General features: G+C 34.8%; 1 protein-coding gene across 1 annotated transcript in view; it reads right to left on the bottom strand.

Annotated features, from left to right (window-relative positions):
* Positions 1-4,461: 4,461 nt before the first annotated feature.
* The window catches only part of DHX15 (DEAH-box helicase 15), a 47,429-nt gene continuing 29,950 nt past the window's right edge, over positions 4,462-21,940 (bottom strand). Inside the window, exons 7-14 of the mRNA XM_079154567.1 lie at positions 18,136-18,222; positions 16,982-17,131; positions 16,481-16,589; positions 15,763-15,954; positions 12,838-12,960; positions 8,826-9,016; positions 6,722-6,891; positions 4,462-5,722 (exon numbers count right to left, since the gene is read on the bottom strand). Of these exons, the coding sequence (XP_079010693.1) occupies positions 5,605-5,722; positions 6,722-6,891; positions 8,826-9,016; positions 12,838-12,960; positions 15,763-15,954; positions 16,481-16,589; positions 16,982-17,131; positions 18,136-18,222 (1,140 nt within the window). The 3' untranslated portion in view covers positions 4,462-5,604. The remainder of the gene's footprint in view (positions 5,723-6,721; positions 6,892-8,825; positions 9,017-12,837; positions 12,961-15,762; positions 15,955-16,480; positions 16,590-16,981; positions 17,132-18,135; positions 18,223-21,940) is intronic.

Below are 21,940 nucleotides of genomic sequence, written 5' to 3'. Positions count from 1 at the left end.
TCACCTGGGTTGGTCTTCCCCTTGTTTTCAGGCTACAGATCTCTACCCAGCAAACCCAGAGTGAATTCACAAAATTATCAGATCAATACACCCAAGAAACTCTTGCTTATCTCCAAAGTCTCTTTCACATTTACTTTTCTCAAGCCTAAACAGGATCCACCTCACACTCCAGTTTACAGATCCATCCCTCCCCGCCAAGGTACAAAACCATTGGAGTTGAAGTCCCTTAACCCTCTCTTCTCTCTTTACCCTGGCTTAAGAAAACTTTCTCCTTATTTCCAAGGTATCACCACCAATTTTGGCTTCAACTTCATGGTCTCCATCCCATGCTCTCCTACAGCAGTGATGTAAGTTTTGCCCCAAAACATGTCCCTCATCTTAAAGTGCTCCTCCTCTTGGTTCCCTCCTCAATGATGACCCTCTTGGTGAAAAGCAGTCTCTGCAAATCCCGTTCTCACTCAACAATGCCCATGGGCCAGGTAGGCATTGTAAATGCCAGCAAGCTAAGGTGCTGCCACACTGAATACATGCCTGGTAAGGGCAGAAAAGACCCCGACGTGCCTGAATGTCGGATGATGCAGATCTTAAGGAGACTGCCCATGCCAGACTTACGAATAATTTGAAAGCCTTATTTGTGATTTCTCTCCACTGGTTTAAATATCCCACAGTGGTCACATAAAACACTCAGGCTGCACCTGGGCCCTTCAGGCTACCTTCGTACAGCCTCCACTGAACGTTAGACTGGCTGAAGACCAAACTGCAAATTCCAATGGCCCTTTACATCTTCACAACTTTCACCCAGCATACCTTCTCTGCATTAAATTGCTTTACTTTCTGGTCTCATCTTTCTTACTTCCCTTATAAAAGATCTGTATTGTAATTTATGCTATTTTTCTAAGTGGCAACCAAGATCTCAATAAACATGGATTCACAATTGGCACCCAAAGTTATACACTCACATATATCCCTAGGCTAACCCTGCTACTTCATCTCTTGCCCTTTCACTATTCTTCTGGTTCAATCTCATCAACTTGGTTATTGTAATATATTCTTTTCAGAGTGCTTTCAGTGTCCCCTCCTCTGGCAATCCATCCTATATATTGAATTTGGACCCACTTCAAGGTCCTTCACAGCTCAGTCCTAACCTAAACTCACACCCTCATCTGTCTTCGCTCTTTCTAGACAGGATACATGATGCTGCAGCCCAACTGCATCCCTTGCTGCCTTCTCTTCACACCAAAAAAAGTAGTCCTGACACAAACAGCACAAATCATTTAAGACAACCAACACAAAAACCAGATAAACTGGACTTCATCAATATTTAAAAGTTCTGCTCTTCAGAAGATACTCTTGGGGAAAAAAACAAGGCTACGGCCTGAAAAAACATTTATCTCATGAAGGAGTTGGATCCAAAGTACACTCTCTGAACAATAAAACAAACTAATAATTAAAAGGGCAAAAACTGTGACTAGTCACTTAACCTAAGACACATATGATTCCATTTATGACCTTCTAAAAAAGGCAAAACTAAAAGAACAAAGTTCAGAGTTTCCAAGCTCTCTGGAAAGGGGAAAATTAGCTACAAAAAGATGGGGGGAAATATCTGGGGTGATGAAAATTTCACATATTGACTGTGATTACACAGCAGATATATCAGTCAAATTTTATCAAACGGTACCTCTACATCTAAAAAGGTATAGCTTATGTATGTTATTTGTACTCCAGTAAAGCAGAACTTTTAAAAAGCATCTCTGCCCTGTCACTCTTGGCTAGAAATGTTAATTGTTGAAATCCTAAAAATTGCTCAAGGTCCAACCGAAACACTACTTTCTCCACAAAATAGTACATGATTACTGAATCCCTAAGTTGTAAATGGTGGCGCAGAATTCAGCTTTAAAAAAAAAAAAGAAAAAAGCTTTTTTTGTAGTAGGGAGAGCCAACATATATATAAAATCTGGGTTTCTAGCTTTATTGTATGAAATACCATCAGCCCTGAGATGTGGCAACAATGAGCAAGAGCCAGGAGAGGTGGTGATCTGCCCAGTCAGGCTTCCCTGACTTTCAGTGGCTCACACTTGACCAGTTAACTTAAAGGGCAGCTTATATCCACCTTCTTCCCATCAGCTCTGAGGACGCCAATTCTCGAGACTTGTCTAATCTTTACCAATCTTTCGTTTCTGACTTGACAGTTCTTTCCTTTATATTGCATTCTTCATGCTTTGCTTTGTATTAGTTCTTTGTGTATAGGTTTTAAACTCCAGCAGACCATAATTTGAGAAGGTCTCTTACTATCAATTTATCTTTATAGCTAGTCTCATAGAGATGCCTGAGTTGGTGCTTAATAAAGTGAACAATGGTCAGTATCACTAATCAAATTATAAATCCTACAAAGGAATATCACTAGGGAGTAAAATAAAACTAAACAATTTTCAAGTTAACAGAAATATGGTCTTCCCATCTTTATGACTTGAGTTCTCAGTTTCAATTTGTAAGTCTATTAATTACAAATGAGGAATCTATAAAAAAAAACAGCGTCCTTTAAAACAGAAAAATATTCTTAAAGCAATAAAATATAAGTAAATAAAATAAGAAATTATAAGCAACTTGCCAGAAATGAAGCTCCCAGGTTTGAGCTAATCTTTGCAACATACCTAATGAGAGAGTTGGCTAGCAAATGCTGCTTTTCTTGAGTGCAAATGCTCTGGCAATGAGTAACTATCCAGTGTTCAAATTAGAGAATTCACAGCAAGTCAAATACAGCCACTGCTATACCAACAGAATTAAAAGGCACCAAAATTAGTAAATTCTCAAAACACATCTGTTTGCCTTGTTGATTGCTGCAAGATGAACTACTTGACCATTTGTAACTTATGGGGCACACAGGTACAGCAGCAAAGGTATAGTAAGAGACCACCGAAATGCTTGAGAACAAATCTCTCCTCTACTATAAACACATACTGCAAAATGCAAATTAATGTTTATATAATCATTGATCAAAATTGTCAACTTCATTTTAAAATGTAATACTGATGAAAATTGCATTTGAAAACAATGTGTAGGAGACTGGTACTAGAATAATTCTGTGACTGTTAGAAAACATTTATAATTAAGATATTCCCATCTGAGCTTTAATTTTTAAAATATTACTTAATGACCTACAGATGCATTTAAACGTGTGGAAGAAGTCTTCAAAGACCAAATCATCCAAGGTCTGTGAAGGACCTTTCTCAGTCCTGGGCCACAAAGATTAAAACTCTCATGTAATAATTAGGTGACTTAAATGTAAAGTAAGAATATGAGCCAAAAAGGTGCTGTGGCTGCTTAAAAGGTTAATGTCATCTTAGGCTGCATTAACAGAAGGGAATGCAGGTGTGGTCCTCTGGGAAATACAAAAGTCCAACTGAAGTCTGCTGGTTGAGACCATAGTATTGACAGTAATCCACAGCCACCTGGCAGAAATTAACCAGTAATGTTCAGGATACCTAGAAACCATGAAAGATGAAGAACGATAGGAACAGGGAAGATGACAAATAACTTCAAATACTTAAATGCTCAGCAGATAGCCTTATGTAGAGAAACAAATCAGGAATATTTTTAGTTCAGTTGAGTTGAACTCGGTTTAGTTCAGCTGAGTTGAGTTCAGTTTTAGTTTAGTTGAGGACCTGGGTTTGATCCCTAGCGCGCGCGCGCACACACACACACACACACACACACACACAGAAGAAAAAATAAAGGAAAAAGGGGAAGGCATTAGCTGAGAGTTAAGGAAGAAAACCTCTTCAAAAAGGTTTTCCAAATATTAGTGTTGCAGGTTATTTTAAAATTTAATTCTTTTGTTCTGTATCACAAAGGTACTGAAAGTCTAAATCTATAGAACACACAACTTTGGGGTCTAGTTGCCAAGTCTGTAAAGATAAAGGGGTTAGAGATTATAATTTCAGAAGTCATATCTCAGCCAGTAAATAAGCAAGGAACTCCCAGGTTTGGTTAGATATGGTCAGCTTAGCAAAAACAGAGGCTGTGGGGCAGATACTGTGAGGGGGAACAAAGTCCAGCTTGCACTGCTATCTCGATGTGGTTACTTCCAATGCAGGCAGCCTTGTCATTTACAAAATGAACACAGCATTCATAATTCCTGGAAACCCACACCAGTACTTAACTGTAATCTAAAACATTATTCCAGCATGAAAATTATTCTATGGGAACAAAATGAGGTGCCTACAGAAGAACATAAGTCTTAGAAGCCACTAGGCATTATTAATTAACAGCGAGCGACCCACACTAAAAAGTATCCTAGTAGGCTGTAACAGTTAATTTGCCCAAATAAGTCTTTACATCACATACTAAAAAATATTTCCAAGTATATTTAAATCTAACACAACCTACAAATTTTCTCTTAACATTTAAAAAAAAGGGAGGAGAAAGGGGGAGTCCAGACATTAATGAGTACAGTATTTAGTCTTCAAGTGAAAACAACTGAGATTTATTACAGAATCTTTGATGGGCCACATCAAACATCCCATTTTTGGTTCCAAAGGGATATGAATCTGTGTACTGCCTGTTATAGGAAATGGAAGGTCAAATTCTTATTTTAACACACTATACAAATGACTTTGTATATGGCATAAAACTTCCAATACTGAAAATTTAGTAAAACTCATCAAGATATACAATATAAATATCATTTCCTCTAATACAAATAAACACGTTTCAGAGGATAGAGTACTTTAAAATGTTTATCTCAGTTATTAAAAAATCTGGCAAAAATGCAGTAACAAGATAATAAATTATCAGCTTTATGAAATGGAACTGTAAGAAAAAGAGGAAGCTATCTTTCATTACTCTTAGGATTCAATTTCAAAAGATATTACACACACTATCTCATTATATCACATACTGATTAAACTAACAGATCACATACTGATTAAACTAACAAGTGCTACACTATGCTCTTAAAAATATTGCTTTAATGACTAACTTCACTTAGGGAGTACTCCTTGTGGAAAAATGCTAAGGATGTAACAGTACAATTATAATAAAAAAAAAAGAAAAAGAAAAAGAAAAAGAAAAAGAAAGAAAAAGTCCCACACATGGGAAGAGAAGCAGTTATACTTAAAGAGACTAGAATAAAGATACCAAAGGGCTTTGACCAAAATTAGTATAAATAGACTTTATTGAAGTCAGTGCCTCTGTACTGAGACAGAAGATTGTGTCTACATAAGCACAAGTTGTAACATTTCACAACTTCTAAAAGGAATGTCAACAATTACAACGATCATGCATACCATGGTCGATAATCACATTTTAGAAGCATTTTCAACCATTTCTAAAGAAATGCTTATAACATTGTTATATATAGAACTACTTTCAATAAACTGCAAAACATTGATCGACTTTTCCAGTATGAGCTACAGTGTCAACACAAAGGGGAGGCATAAATGTTTAATTTATGAAATCAGAATGGAATATTTACTGTAAAGAAAAATTAAAAAGCTTTCAAATAAAGGCCATTATTGAACCAACGTGAAGAGCACAACTTGAACTTTTGAGTTCATTCATCTTTTAAAGCTGTCCTCTGAATAACTTCAGTTCTAAGCATGGAATTCAGTACTGTGAATATTCCTTGGATTGAAGTTTGGCAATAATGCGGTCCAACTGTCTCTTTGCTTCACACTGTGGGAAATTGCTCATGTCATAATATTGAGGGGCAATTTTCACCAACCTGTCCAGAGAGGGAAAAATAACCAAATTAACATTTAACTAAAGTACTAGAGTTGTTAAAAAGTTAGGCATTTATCATTAATAATACTGATGAACAAAGGCAAATCTACCAATCCAAATCAATAAAAATACCACGTTTAGAAATGTATTTAGTAAAATACAAAATTTCTGTTGAATTTCTTCTGAACTTTAAAACAAAAGAACCTGATGATATATTCTTTTCCAAGTGTTCTTTATGTTCACATGAAGATGTTAATGTAAGGTTACTGATTTCATCACTCCAGCTTACTACTTTAACCTGTTTGTCCAAGATTATAGTAAAACAGGTTCTATCTAAGAAAACATCTTAACATTCAAATCATTGCATCTTCTCATTGTCAATGTCTTAATAACTATAACTCTATATGCCAAAACAACTATGCATTTCTCAATAAAGCACTAAAGATAAAAAGGCAAGGTTGTACATAATTGTCAAAATCCTGTGTAAGAAAAAAGCTGCACGATAGTAAGCAAGTGACATCACCCTAAGTGTTTCAGTCCCACCACTGTTGGTTAACATTTCTCATCATTAAGTTATAGAATGGGTCTGGCAAAAACAAATAGATAAAATCAAAGTCCATTCTAATTACATTTTTAAAAAGCAAATATGCTAAGATACAAAGCAGTATTTTTTATACTTGCATAGCTCCTAAAACACTATCATATATTAAACAGTTAACTACACTGGGACAAATAAAACAGAAAAGACAGACTTTTGGAACTAGAGAATAGTATGGACTTATAAGCACAGCAACAAAGGAATGGCTCCAAAGAAACTCTTGATGGTACTCAAATCCAAATCCTGCTGATACCAATGCTCCCACTGTCCTCCTACCAAACGAAAGAGAGACAAACTAGATTACAGACTCCTAGCTGAGGAGAAAACCGATGAGAAGGCCATGACACCTGCAACAGAGTATTTTGATCTAATAAAAACTATCAAAACAAAAACTATGCTTACCATTCTGGCTTGATATCTGTACATGTCCGGATGTAATTCTTCGTTGTTAGAACAAACTCATTATAAAGCACCCATTCAGGCTTGTGGTCGAGAACAGTAGAGGGGTGCAACTGAACCACCTGGTTATCTTTCACAGTTAAGTAATGCCCTGTTCGTTCTAAATGTGCCACCTGAAATCAAAACCCAGTAAAATTAACACAATGCTTCTGAGAAGCAGTATAGTGCTAACTATATAATTAAGAACAGGTGGATCTCACGTTGTGCCTTTTATCCTATAGCTACTCCTATTTATCACAAGATCAGCAAAGCACAGGCCAAACTCAACTTACGGCTTATATTTCTAAGGCCTGTGAGTCAAGAATGGTCTACGTACTCGCCAATGCTTGGAGCAGAAAAAAAAGGAAATTCAAAAGAAAACCATTTTATGAAGCAAGAAAATCATACGAAATTCAAATTTTAACATTCCTAAGTTTTATTGGAACACAGACACACCCATTTGTCTATGGCTGCTGCTCCACTACAAGCAATTTGTGGCAAGATTTAATGGGTCCACAGATACCATCTGAGCCTTCCTGCCTTATGCTATAGAAAATCGGCTTTTGAGCACCATGTGCCAACGGCGGACTAGATGAACAATTACCAAATTTGTGTCTAAGATATGAATTAGAAAGAGCAAAGAAGCAAAAAGCAGAGAAAAGAATGGGAAAAGGGAACAGTTACATCAAATTCATCCCCATAATTCTTTTTTAGAAAATCAAACAGGACTAGTGACACTCACCTAATATTTAATTAACAAATATGGAATCAATAACAGCCCTTTTCAATTCTAGAATTCTGTGCATAAAGAACGCATGTGAATAATAGAAAATATACTCAAGTTCATTCAGTAAGTATTAAGTACCTACTAGGTGTTAGATACTACATGGAATGCTGCTTACATGAAACTTTATAGAGACAGACTTGAACATAGCTTTTATCAGTCTTTTGGGATATGAACTGAAAACCTATGAAATGTCAAAAATAAGCCAGTGTATACGAGTACATAATAAATCAATAATAATATAGTAATAGGCAAGCATCTGGAAAAAAAGGTTTTTTACCTTCAACTACAATATTCACCTAATTCTTAATAAGCAAAAGATCTTATGCCATGATAAACATTCTTACTATTATTTTAACTCAAATACAGGTACACAGATCTTTGGTTTTTGACTCTGGAATTATGTTTAGTTTCACTAAAATAATAAGCACAAGGGGCCTTAATGTTGGCAGTTTAACAGACAAAGACAAAGACGGAATGAACAATCAAGCAGGAGACAGAATAGACAACTAAGAAAAAAACAACCCCAACTTAAGTAATGGACTGTTCATTTTCAATTTTATTAACATTGGAAGATTTTTTTCTGAAATTTTCATATGTAATTTCCCCTTAAAATAAATGCTCACGGTATTTACCCAACACTTTTAATTGCAGTTCTGATAGCCTTCAATATTGTACACTTCAACTAAACTAAATGAAATCTTTTATTTTTTCATCTTTACTGCTCATGCCAAGATATTTTTGGCTTTTGCAATGCCCAAGGGTATTATAACCAACAATCACTATGTAAACTGTAAATAAAATCTACTTACTGGCAAGTTTAAATTTGAGGGCACTTAGTTTCTAGTGTGTGTACTTCTGAATGCACCCAGATAATTGCTCCCTTTTAGTACTTTTACACTTCCAACTGATATTAAGATTTGGGGAAACCTTAGTACAGTTATCAAATCGAGTTGAAATTCACACACACACACCCCAAAAAAAACAAAACAACAAGTACCCATTTGGTATAACGAAGACTCCAGGAGTAAAAATGTAATTCTCAAGTAGCATCTAACCTAACTGGAATACTAACTTTGCCATTTAGGCCATTAACTTAACTCATTAGACATAATTTCTAAACACATTCATTCACTCAAACAAACTAGATGCAAGAACACTTAAGATCAACTCTTCCTGGCGGTTCTAGAAACCAACTCTGGCACTTAAGTGGATACAAGTGTTTAACAAATCAATTAATACTATGTAAACATTTAATTATGCATTCTTTTATAATCTACATACCTGCATAAAATACCCAGTAACCAAAGCTTTTCTTATGTTAATATAATAGTCCCTGCTTGTAAAGTCAGTACTTCTACGAGGCAAATTAAATCTGTCCATAATTCGAGATAGCTGCTGGCGTACATTGTCTGCGGACATCAGGGACCGGTAGTTAATGAAGTTGTCATAACACCACTGAACCGACTCATGATCTAAAAAGTTGAAGGGGAGGAAAAACAGGGGGACCATGAATCAGCCACATAGGAATATTTTCTATTAAAAAGGAAAAATTGTTTTAAAGAGTAAAAGCTAAATAATTCAAAAAAGGAGATTTTACCCATATCATTTTCTTTAATCAACTACAATTTTACCAAATTTCTAAAGACCTGTACTATGGTTCAAAATCAGAAACGGTACTAAGAGTTTTAGACCACTAGATGCCAAAACAGTAATTATGAATCGTGCATGCCTGTGATCCAGCAGCTGTGGAGGCTGAGGTGCTAATAAGCAATTTGGTGCTTTTATGTACAGACCCTGTCTCTACATAAAATACAAAACAGGGCTGGGGATACATTCCCAGTGTGCCACTGGGTTCAATCCCTCAATATCAAAAACAAACAACAACAACAAAAAAACCAAAAAAACCCCACCTGTTTTTATGGAACTTATTGATTTATCATTATCATTCACCTAGCTAATACTACATAACAGTTATAAAAATGCAGTGACTAGGGAGGCTGAAGCAGCAGAATTCTAAATTTAAAGCCAGCCTCAGCTACTTGAGAGCCTGTCTCAAAACAAAACGGACTGGCTAGGGATGGAGCCCAATGGTGGAGGGCTCTGGGTTCACTCCCCACTTAAAAAGTTAGGAATATAAACTTCAAACAATTATTCTGGACTATAACTATGCCTGTGTTAGAGACCCCTCAACCTCAAAAGGTTAAAGTTTAATTATGACACATGCTGCTCAGCAATTTATAAGCAAGGCCTGAAATACAAATGATAAAGTTTACAAGAAGTTTGGAACCTCAACTCATGCTTAATAAACAGGCACTTAATGTAATTTCACTATCAAAATTTTATTTCTCTACTGCAAATCCTTGGTAAGCTTCCAAATAACCCAGTTCTGTTCATCTAAGGAAATAGTTCAAAGTGAAGTATCATGAAGAAGTTTACACTAACATCTTAACGTCCCAAAAATCAGTCATGGTGGAAAACTGCATCATTTACTTCACAAGTCCTTGGATAAATAAAACTGAGGAGTCTTGGGAAACGGGTGGGAATAAAAAGCATAAAATTAGAACCATGTTCATCATTCCCCAGTTACTGATATAGAATTTTTCTCCTACAGGTTCTAGAATTCCACCCATTACAATGCACAGCTGTCTTGATGAATTCTTAAGAGAAAACAACAAATTCTTATCCAATACAAAAATCCATTTCAGAAATAAAAGGGGAGATAGGAAATAATCTTTAAAGACTATGATAACTAGTTGAAATATCCATCAACTAACCAATCAAGAAAAAACCACCATTTGAAGTTATGCTTTAGAGATATTTTTACTTTTAACTCCTTTGAAGAAGACAGTTCTATCAAGTATCAAATCATTCTGTTTCCTCTGACTTATTAAGACAAGTATATGGATCAGGGTTAAGAATCATCCACTGCCTTCACCTCCCTTTGGCAGTGGGAAGTATTTGTTAGAAAATGACCACACATCTAACAGGTGAATGGTATAGCTCTAAATCTCTCTCTCTCTCTCTCTCTCTCTTTTTTTTTTTAGTGCTGGGGGTTGAACCCAGGGCCTTGTGCTTATGAGGCAAGCATTCTACCAAACTGAGCGATATCCCCAGACCTATAACTAATTCTTTACACACCCTCTGACTGGACCAGCATCTGTAGATGTACATGATTTATTTTGAGAGAAAAACTTTTGAAAAGACCAAATACATTCATAAACAAGCATTACTTTCACCATTTTAAATATTAATTCCTAATTTCAAATATTGTACATATAGCATATAAAAGTACATATAAAGTATATGTAATACTTTAAACAGTTTCAAAATATCATTCTTTCATATTTCAATTCAATACATCACTATGAAATCCAAATATATTGCTGTTCTTAGTTATCAAAAGTTTACATGAAAAAAATCAATTTCCCAATTATAAAATATTCTTTAAAATGTGTTGAGAATAATAGGGTAAAAGACCACCACACTATTGCTTCAAATATTTAAATTATCACTTAAAATATTATCTTAATAATAGCATTATTGGGAATTCTAAGAATCAAGATAGACAGAAACTGCTCCTACTCAAGGACAGGTTATATGTCCCTTGATCACCCAGTATGATGTTTAGCGAATGGGAATTTGGGTTTTGAACTGACTTATCCGATTAGGACAGACTTTAACATTATGCATTAGCAATATTTGGACACAAGAGGGATAAAATAAATGCCCTGAAGTAAGTCATGTGCTGGTCTTAAGCCCTGGGTTTCTCATCAAGTTTCCTTTGCCTCCCACATTTGCCAATTAGTTAGATCTGGAACAGAAGGGCTCCATCCTTTCTTTTCCTAAAGAGTCAGCAATTCTACTCAAATCATACCAATATATGTTAGCAGCAGATGCACAGCTGCTAACATATATTGGTATGCAAGTAAGTGTTATATTGTGTTTCACATACTGGCAATACCACTTTTAGACTACCTTTGCACTACTATCCACTACAGAGATTTGCAAATGTCAATAGGCTTAATTTTAGGAACATAAATAGAATTTTAATGATATAATAAAATCAGCCCAAATTTAAGAGGTACAAAATTGGGATGGAAACTTTATAAATAAGGAAACTAATTCTCTTTATGAAAAACCATGGGCTCACAGTGAATGATAATCTCACAATTTTATGTAGGGTTACCAGTTTTTGATTATGTATCATTCATTAGGTTAGCTTTTAGGTACACAGAAATCAAACCTTTTCAGATTTTGTTACAATTCATTTCTGTATTTATCCCCCTTAACTTTCCTTCTCATTTAACTTTTATAAATGGTATGCTCCAACAAAAGCAGATAGTGATAACTTGGTTATTATTACTGTTTCATCATTTAAAAATAACTGGCAAACATTTTTCACATCATTAAATATCCTGACAACATAATTTTAAAAGTTCAAACAATATTTCATGCCTAGAGCAAAATTCACAGACCATCTTTCTACTACTGGACACTTAGGTAGTATCATTAAGTAATTCTGAGATGAAAATCTTTAATGATTATTATTTCTGGGCTAAAGAGTATTAAGTTGTTAGAGTATTAAGAGTATTAAGTATTAAGTATTAAGTTGTTAAGGTAACTGGTAATATAGAATCAGCTTTTCATAAAGACCACATAACTTATATTCCAAGCTCCTGTGTATGATTATTTCACTAAGTGGACTCCCACACAGCTAATATTTTCTTCAGTTGCTGCCACATTTAAATTATGGTAAGAAAATGGTACATCTTTTGACATACACATTCCTTAGGACTCTTAACAGTAGAGTTTGAACTTTTCCCTCATGTTTACAGACTACTTGCAAGCCTGACTAAAAACCAACATTTGAATCTGTTGCTCATTGTTACCTGCTTGCTTTATTTTAATGTATAAAGCTTAGTTAAAATGTTAAGAGTACTTATTACAGAAATATAAAACTGTTCATAAGCATAAAATGTACAGAAATATAAGAGTGGAAAGAAATACATAATAATTTGTATTTCAGTGATGAATTTATGTTTCATTTTTATCACCCTGTATTTTTCAGGGTTTTATAATTGGTGTTTTCCCACCCTGACTATAAATATAAGCAACTTTGAAAAAGATTGGCCAATTTCTATTTTAAATGGTAGTCAGGGGTTTTTCTGAAGTACCTCTGTGTTTCTAATGTAAAGTTGTCACAGATAATAAATGAAAGTGAGATGAAGAAACATCTTATATGCTGCAAGTGACATTTAGACAAAAGAGAGTCTTCAATCTAATTTGTACTTACTTTGTTTAAAAGCGTGGTAGACATTCAGCAGTGTCAGATGATCTCCATCTATGTGGGCAAATCTCATCTTGGCCTCATCTGCAGCTTTCTTGGCCTCCGTGGGGCGAACAAAACACTGTGGGACTAAACAAGGTTGGTATGGGCCCAACACAAACGCCCATATCGATGAGTCACGCATTCACAGATAGAGGAACAAGGCCTAGCTAGGTCAGTTCACAGAGCATAGGGCAGGGCAGGATGGCCTCCAACTGCATCTTGGACTGTTTACTACCTTGATTTGGTACATCAACACCTAACCACATCTGTAAGACAAGAGGGTTTCAAAGCTACAGAGTACCTGATTATTTTAACTAGATCTAAAAGTAGGCATCAAAACAGCTATTCTGAAGGCCATCAAGATACTAGAAAGCTCAACTTATTTCAAAAACCAGTGCTGATAGCTCTACCAATAACCAGAATTATGGTGTCAATAGTCTTAGCTAATTGTATTTTTTAAAAGGCCATCAATTCAGCCCTCAAATGGCCATGTGAGTTAAGAAACTACAGTTGCCCACTGCAGAACTCAAACAACTGTGCAACCAATCTACTGTCATACTTCTATCAGAATTTGTTCCCTAATTCTCTGGCTATTACCAACTGGTGGGTATCACTATTAGCACTGGTGAGCAGAAGCATATGTAAACATAAAGAATATCAAGAAATCTTGAGTTTGATGATAGCAGTAGTGGTGGAAGGTTAAACCGCCTTAGAATTAAGAAAACTTAAAAAGGCTGGGATATTCAGCCTAGTGTTCCAGTATTTTAATAAAATGATTAGTAAACAAAGCCCCAAGTTTAAAAAAAAAAAAAAAAAAAAGAGCTTATTTGAATCAAAACCTCAAAATAAAAGGAAAATCCATTATTTAAAAAGTTGACAATTAGTCTGAAACAGTCATTATTTCAATGGTCATCAAAGTATATAACTACATTATTTGTTTAGAGCCTCAATATTAATTCACACAAAGCTTTAAAGTTGTTACAAAGTGTGCACTACATTTTTTGAAATACAACTTTCCTTAATTCACTTTAGCAATTCCATAGTCATAAGAAGCAATATGAAAATAAATACTTAACAAGCTTGGGACTTTTTCAACACATTTTTAAAGCTCTTAAAACTTTATCAGTGAAAAAAATTATCAGTTCAGGTAAAAGATAATGGGAATAATCAACAACGAGATCAAATACAGTGTGAAAAACACTTTTGCATACAGTTTCCCCTTTAAAAAGATGCCAAGGTAGCCAAATAAAGACAACAAAACATGATCACAGTAAATATTTAGTCTTGCTTAATGTAACTGAAGCAAGTAATTCATAAAGTACAGAAACTTCTCACAGCTGTGAATGTTAACGTGAACTAGCCACCAGAGTTAAATGGGAATAAATAAGCAGTGCCCCACAAGGCCTCTGATATGCATCTGAAAACTTTTAAAAAAAATACTTAAGTGGCAAACAAAGATCAACAAACTTTTTATTCCATGATTCCTTCCTCACTCCTTATTTTAACTCCTCCCACAAATGGCCTGTTTAAAAACTGCTGCACATAAATTTTTATTCTCTTGATGTTCTAAAGACAACCACTACTAAACCCTATGTTTTGCTCAATTCCTATTACAAGTAACACTAAGATGTAGTTGGAAGATTTTCAACCTCACCACAATGACAATATTCAAGAATATTCAAGAATATTCTAAACTCAAACAATGGTATTATACAGAATGTCTATACAACAAAATAATCTGCTAACTCTTGCCCCACACTTTCCCTACAAACTAAAATCTTGGGAGAAGTACAACTGTGAGAATCTAACAAAACATGTAAGAAAGGCAGACAACAACCTACCACCACCTCCGCAAATGAGACTACAATTTAATTAAATGATTCGATACTGCCCTGCCCATCTGCTCTGAGTCTGATCAGTCATAACTCTGCAAGAAAACATTTTAGAGCTACTTCTTAAATAAAAAATTCACACCATTAGAATATACCACACATCTAAACTAAGCCATAAATTTATATTTAGAAAAATTTTCAATTTATCCTTTAATTCCATAGATTTTTAATTACTTGTGGCATTACATAATCAAAATCAATACACCACTCCGCAAGTAGTTCTCTCCAGTACTGAAACTAGTAGCATGGAATATTTTGATTTGTCAGTAAAAGCTTATTTTCTATTTTTAGCTGTAAGAATAACCATTTGTTTGTTAACAATATTCCATCTCCTTTTTGGAAAATCTAATTTCTAAATTACTATTCATCTGTGGATTAAGTTTTACTATTAGCACAAATTCCTCAGCTAAATATTCCAATTTTCAAAAATTAGCAAGTTTATTAGTGTATTTCTTTTACCAACTGCTTTCCTGCCATTGTAAAAGAACATTAATATCAGATTAGATTTTAAGCCTAAAACTATTTCTAATACTAAATTTACTAAATTTACAATTCAGGTTTGTTTGGCTGTCACTGGAATACACATCCATACATGGAGAAAAGGTTCAATTTAAATGTACCACAGGCTCACTAAATAGTGCCAAGTACTAGAACAAAGTTCTTCTTGTACTTTTCAGTAATAAACCTCAGAGATAGCACTGATGGATCTACCAAAAAATTCAGGTACAATTGCATTCAAACTTATTCTTACTGTAAATTTTATTTGCACTTAAGAGAGCCAATGTTTTCCTATGTTTTATGCACAAAGACATACTTTACTTTTGTAAGTACTATGTCATTATGAAGCTATTTACAAGGTATTTAGGAAACAAAATGAAATCCTTAAAGCCATCTATAAAATCCACTATCATACTAAATATTAAAAAACACAAACAAAAGTGAAGTCCACCCAAACTCTGAAGAGCTTGGCTATTTTTAGTTCCTTTCCCTCTATTACCTGACAACATAGCAGTAATAGATAGGACCTCATTAGAACAGTTGTAGTCACAACTTGCAATAACCATTTTAGCGAGCTGTGGATCTAGAGGGAACTCTGCCATCATGGATCCCAATTCGGTCAGATCTCCATCATCATTTAAAGCAGCCAGATAATTCAAAAGTTCTAGGGCTCTCATCAGAGTTTCAGGAGCTGGGGGAGAGGGAGAGGGCAATCTATTAGACAAGTTGCCTTAAGCAAGCAAAAATGTGACAGTGTGAACGAACTATTATAAGCAGTCTCATTTTTCATTTTACAGTGGACCTAACTTGAAACTCAAAAACTGTCACCAAATTCAATTATACAGATATAGTAAACAATGAATCATACAAAATTACAAAAGTTTTTTCTGTAGTTAAAACTGTCTTCACCTTAAATGTATTACATTAATCCATTAACACATCCAACAATTTCTCCATAAGAAAAATTAGAAAATAAAATTCTCACATTTTTGAGCCCAGATAAAAAATTCAATTAATCTAAACTCCCAGAATAACTTGTAAGGAAAGGGAGAAAAAAATAAGTGCTCAAGTATGTCACACTTTTTTGTTATAATATTACCATATAACAGAAAAGGTAAATATAAAGCATTTAATACATATACTGAATAGGATTCATAGAAACTAAAAATTTAATTTTGTTTAAAAGATCAAATAAAATGTACTTTGAAAAGTCATACCTGGTGGATCCATAAAATCAAAATGCACCAAATCATCAATACCAAGTTTCTTCAATTGTAACACAACTGATCCTAAATTGGAACGCAATATCTCAGGATAGGTGTTATCCTAGCAAAAAAAAAAAAAAAAAAAAAAAAATTTGTTAGGCTTAACATTCCTAGTCCTCCTTACAGAGAATTCATATCTGTGTTCCCTGCCTCATTAGTTGTTTGCTATGGCATTACTTCTACACTCCTGACTCAGAATAAAAATACATGTGAAGTAGACTAGAGAGAAATCAGATATTTCCCCAAACCATCTTTATAATGCCAGAAGTGTCTACTACTGTCCACCTCAACTCAAAACTGGGGTGAAGTAGATGTACTGGTAGATTACACCACAAATCTCACTCAAGGAAAAACTAAACAGCTCATAAAAGGCAAGATGAATTAAACAATTTTCTTCTGGTAACACAATTTATCCTTCCAAATATACAGGAAGAACACAGCAATATGTCTTACCTGCATTTCTGTTTTATAAGCTTTTTCTGTGTAAAGTCTAAAGCATTTCCCAGGTCTGGTACGTCCAGCTCGACCAGCCCTTTGTTGAGCTGAAGCTTTACTAATAGCTGTCACCAAAAGGGATTCAACTCTGATTCGAGGATTGTATACCTATTAGAATGAACATAATAAAAGAACAATTCTCAGCTAAACATAAAACTAGACCCATTAGAAATACCCAAAGTCCACAGCTGATACCAAAATAATATTAATGATCACTATTAATCATCTGTCCCAAAAAGGAACTTGCTCTCTCATGGTCTTTCTTTCCAGCACTCTTATTAGTCCAGAAGACTTAAGCTAACAAGAAAAAATTCAATAATAAGAGACAGCTTACAAAACCTTTATTTCAGGCTGGGGATATACCTCAGTTGGTAGAGTGCTTGCCTTGCATGCACAAGGCCCTGGGTTCAATCCCCAGCTCCGCAAAAAAAACAAAAACAAACAAACAAAAAAAAACACCTTTATTCCTCCTAATTTAACTTCCCTTCCACCATGCTGGACAGTGAAGAATTTTCCTAAAATGAAACTTGCAATTTCAACACCTGATGTTAAAAGTGGACATCTTAAAAATTATTTTTAATTTGGTCCATATTAAGTTAAATACGTGCTCTTAACAGATATATTTTCCATTGATAATATACCTACAAACATAATCAACTTATCCCCCACGCCACCCCCAAAAATTTGTGTACCAGCATTGTCCAGCAGAAGTGCTTGGTGTTCATCACAGTTAACCAAAGGAACAGTTCAGAATCTTTATTCAGTGTGCCCAGCACACAGCAGGAACTCTAATACTGGATGCCTGACTCATCTGCAAGGACTGTAATCCCTGTATTTAATTATCACCCCACTCTTCTTAGGTAAGCATACAAACTAAGACACCTTAAAGAAAAGGGAAAAGGGGGACTGGGGAGATACAATTAAACAAAAAGTACTACCTTAACTTCTGAGAGCCAACTAAAATGCAAAAGGATCATACAGCAAAAAGAAAAAAGGAAAAAGGAAAAATAATGCTAAAAAGGAATTTTTAATTAATTAGATGAATGTGTGGTAAATACTGTCAGGCTCACACTAATTTATGAAGTATTCAACTAAAGCACTAAAATAAGTACCTTCTGTTTTGCAAATCCAGGATCAATCACAAACACCACACCATCTATTGTCAATGATGTTTCCGCAATGTTAGTTGACACAACTACCTGTTACAAAATACGGTATACAAATTTTTATTACACATCAATAAAATTAACATGACATAAGATTAACCACTAACATGACTTCCGAAACAGTAAATAAAACGGAAGCAAAGATTTATCTTCAATGGCTAATGCTTTAAAAGACAAACACAATTTAAAAACAAATTTCAATTTAGCTCACAATAGCAATTCCTCTTTCCAACAAAGCTATTCCTTCAGATTATCAATAAACTATATTACATTTTGATCATTCACACAGAAGTATAGCATCAAAAGAAAAATACTAATAAAGTCATTATAGAAGTCTAACAGAATGTCTTATTGCTATAACACTCCTTAATAGCTAAACTTCACAAAACATGCATTTCTTTGAATGTTTACAGACAATATTTACAAAGGAAAATTTCATATTCATATCACAGGGGGGAAAATCAACATTTTAAACAAAACAGCACATAAAGAAAAGGTTATACTACAGTAAGAACTGGAGGACAGGAGATGTTTTTGGAAAGTGTCTCAAAGTGAGGACATGTAATGTGTTACACTGCCTGCAAAGCAACTGTTGGGAACCACACATTTGTTACATGGAATAATGGTTAAATCATTTACATACTAATATAATAGCTTTTTTTTGCATGTGCAAGCTTTGCAACATGTTAGATATGTTTAAGGATAATGGAGACACTCCAAGGAACAAAGACACAATTTTTTTTTCCTTTTAAAAACAATAGGAAATGGTATCCCTTGTTATTATTTTAACCAGAAGATCTGATTTTCAGGAACAGATTACTGGTATTCAGCTAGATACACATACATACGCAAAATGAATCTGTAAGAGTATGCTCCTCTAGCTTTCACAGTTTGCAAGGGAAGACAAGGATAGAATGTGTAAGTGACACTGAAGATGTGCTATGAGATTATACAGGAGTTATTTCCACAAGGAAGAGAAAGGTTTTACCAAGAAAATGGCATTTAGGTAAGGTGAGATCTACTCACAAAAGAAAAGGCACAAGTCATAAAAGGGTCAGTTCAGACAAGGATACGTGCATAAGAATGCCCCATGGGAGGGCTGGGGAGATAGCTCAGTTCCAGAGTGCTTGCCTTGCAAGCACAAGGCCTTGGGTTCAATCCCCAGCACCGCAAAAAACAAAAAACAAAAAAAAACAAACAAACAAAAAAAAAAGAATGCCCCATGGGAATATTTAAGAAATGAAAGGCCTTTTATTTATCCCTATTTTATTTTTGAAAAATTTTAATCTTGCAAATCAAATGGCTTTAAAAGTTCATAGGCTTTTTGTTCCACTATTACTTGGAATTTAATACTAAGAGTTTCACTTCTGATTTCATATTGTAGTGGGAGATTTCCTAAAATACTGGTTCAAAACCTTGACATTTATCAACCAGTATTTCAGATTATTTACATGTCAAAAAGGGGGGGGGGCTTCCTTTTTTCATTGGTTAATTGAAAGAACTGGCAAAAGGCAAAGGCTTCTTAAGCAAAGGTGATCTGATGGTATTACTGAAAGGCATTCTTAAGGACATGTACAGGATAATCAAGCAATAAACAGGAGTGAAACAAACATAAGCAAATTGAATAAGGCTGGCAGGCAGACTCAAGAATGACCCCTAACACTCTGGAAAGCCAGGTTTTTGTTTTGTTTTGTTTGAATCTCAGAGAATGAATCAAGTCCTAAGCATGTTCCAGGTTATATAACACACCATCTAATTAGGAATTGGTCAGGAGAAAAGTGATCCTGAATTTGTCAAAAAATTACATAGATTCAGTAGGAATCTACGTAACTGTTACAAGCTTTCTAGAATGTACCTCTGCATTAAGAGTTCAAATAGTTATTAAATGCGTTGAAATCTCACTAGAGGTAAATTACTCCAAACTAAACCCCATGGTAAAAGTTTGGCATTACTGCCAAAATATGCAAAGTTTCCCCCCTGAGTAAACTCTGCTAATGGGACCCACTTTTAGTTCAGTAATTACACTTCAAAGCAGAGTAACTCAGAGCATTTGTGTTGCCCTACTTGAATATTGTTTGGGACACAATAAAGCATTTAGGTTAAGCTAGTTTGAATTTTTATTCTCCAGGGAACTCTGTGGAGTTGGCCAATTTAAAGACATTAATTTATCTGCTTGTACATCAAGCTATCTTGAGATCGTGGATCATTAAATCTCTCTTTAAGACTACAGAACCATCTTCACAAGGGCCATTTCCCTATTTTATTGAGCAATCTACATTTTGAGCCATATTACTTAGTTAAGTTATAGGAAAGCTACAGAAAACCATGTGTACAGACCAAATTAATGAAAACTAAGTATTTTAAATTAAAGACTCACTGCTGGATTTTAATAACACCAATTCTACAAAGCAACAATTAGAAGTCTTAGGGTGCTCAGAAGAGATTTACCAATAACTATAATTTTAAAAGACCCTCCTACAGTTTTTACCTTACTGAAATACTTGAACTTTAACAGGTAAAAACACCCTCATGCAAATAAATTAGTGCATTCTCAACCTTTCTCAACTGTTAAAAACTTCAACTATTATACTATCAGTCCAATAGTAGAATGCTACTCAAGTGCTCAAATGCCCCCAAAACTTGATATAACCATATTTTTAAAATTTAATACTCAAAGGCTGTTGTTGGCTAACACAATCAAGTTATAGACTCTATTTTGCTTAAACAGAATGAGGAATAAGGCATTGCCTTACAAAAGGCACAAATATAAAGCTATACATAATCATAATTATTTTGATGTAATTTTTTAAAAAATGCATTAAATATTCAATTTGTTCAAAAACTTGCAATATTCTCATAACCTGTTCTGTGCTGTTATCCTGTGTTTGTTAGAAGAGTAAACAATTTTACAAAATAGTTATATTTTGTTTTTCACAGCAAAAAACAGTAAATCTCTATATGTTCCTACATACAATTTTAAATTAATTATGAACATCATAGTGAAAGGTAACACTTATAGTAACTGGCATAGTAATATTAATAACAGCAGAACCAAGCCGTGGCCCTAAATCCTTTACTTTCTTAAGGTGACTATTATAAAAGTTATAGCATTTTAAACAAAAATAAAACAGCAGTTCTTCCTGCTTTACCTGCTCTGCCCTCCCCCACAGCATTTGCTCTTAATTCTCACCATTTCCTCCTCCCCCACAATCCTCTAGTCACCTTTGCTGCTCTAAATAGGTCTGTCAGGCCCTACGCCTACTGGTCACCTCTTTATCTTGCCTGCTGGTCAGTGCTTGAAAAGAGTATGGAACAAGTTTCAGTGATCTCAGGGATGCAGTTGGTACCCCCATCTCAGCTCAGGCAGCCACCTTGCCCAGCACTGAAAATACTTGATGTTTATTTAGATGCTCCTCCAGGAGCTAGCACTACATGAAAATCTTTCATCTGCGCTTTAACATGCTGGGCCTCAGAGTGTCTTACCCATTAGGAGAATGACACACTGACCGCCACGAAATTCTTCCTCACTCTCACTCCCCTTGGAATCTTCTAGGGCAGTTATGAGTTTTCTTAACCTCTAAGATGAAGCTGACTCACACCAAGAGACAGCATGATTTCTCAACATTAGCTGAATGGAGCACCATGAATGGATAGTGAAGTGTTATGCGGTCCTTGTTTTGAATTAAAAGCCTAAGATGAGCCACCCAAAATGAGCATATATCCATTGCTGAGTCATTCTTTTCAATAAGAC

Source organism: Sciurus vulgaris (assembly GCF_902686455.1).
Source record: "Sciurus vulgaris genome assembly, chromosome: 9".
Classification (NCBI taxonomy): domain Eukaryota; kingdom Metazoa; phylum Chordata; class Mammalia; order Rodentia; family Sciuridae; genus Sciurus; species Sciurus vulgaris.
This window is presented reverse-complemented; position numbering and strand designations above follow the sequence as displayed.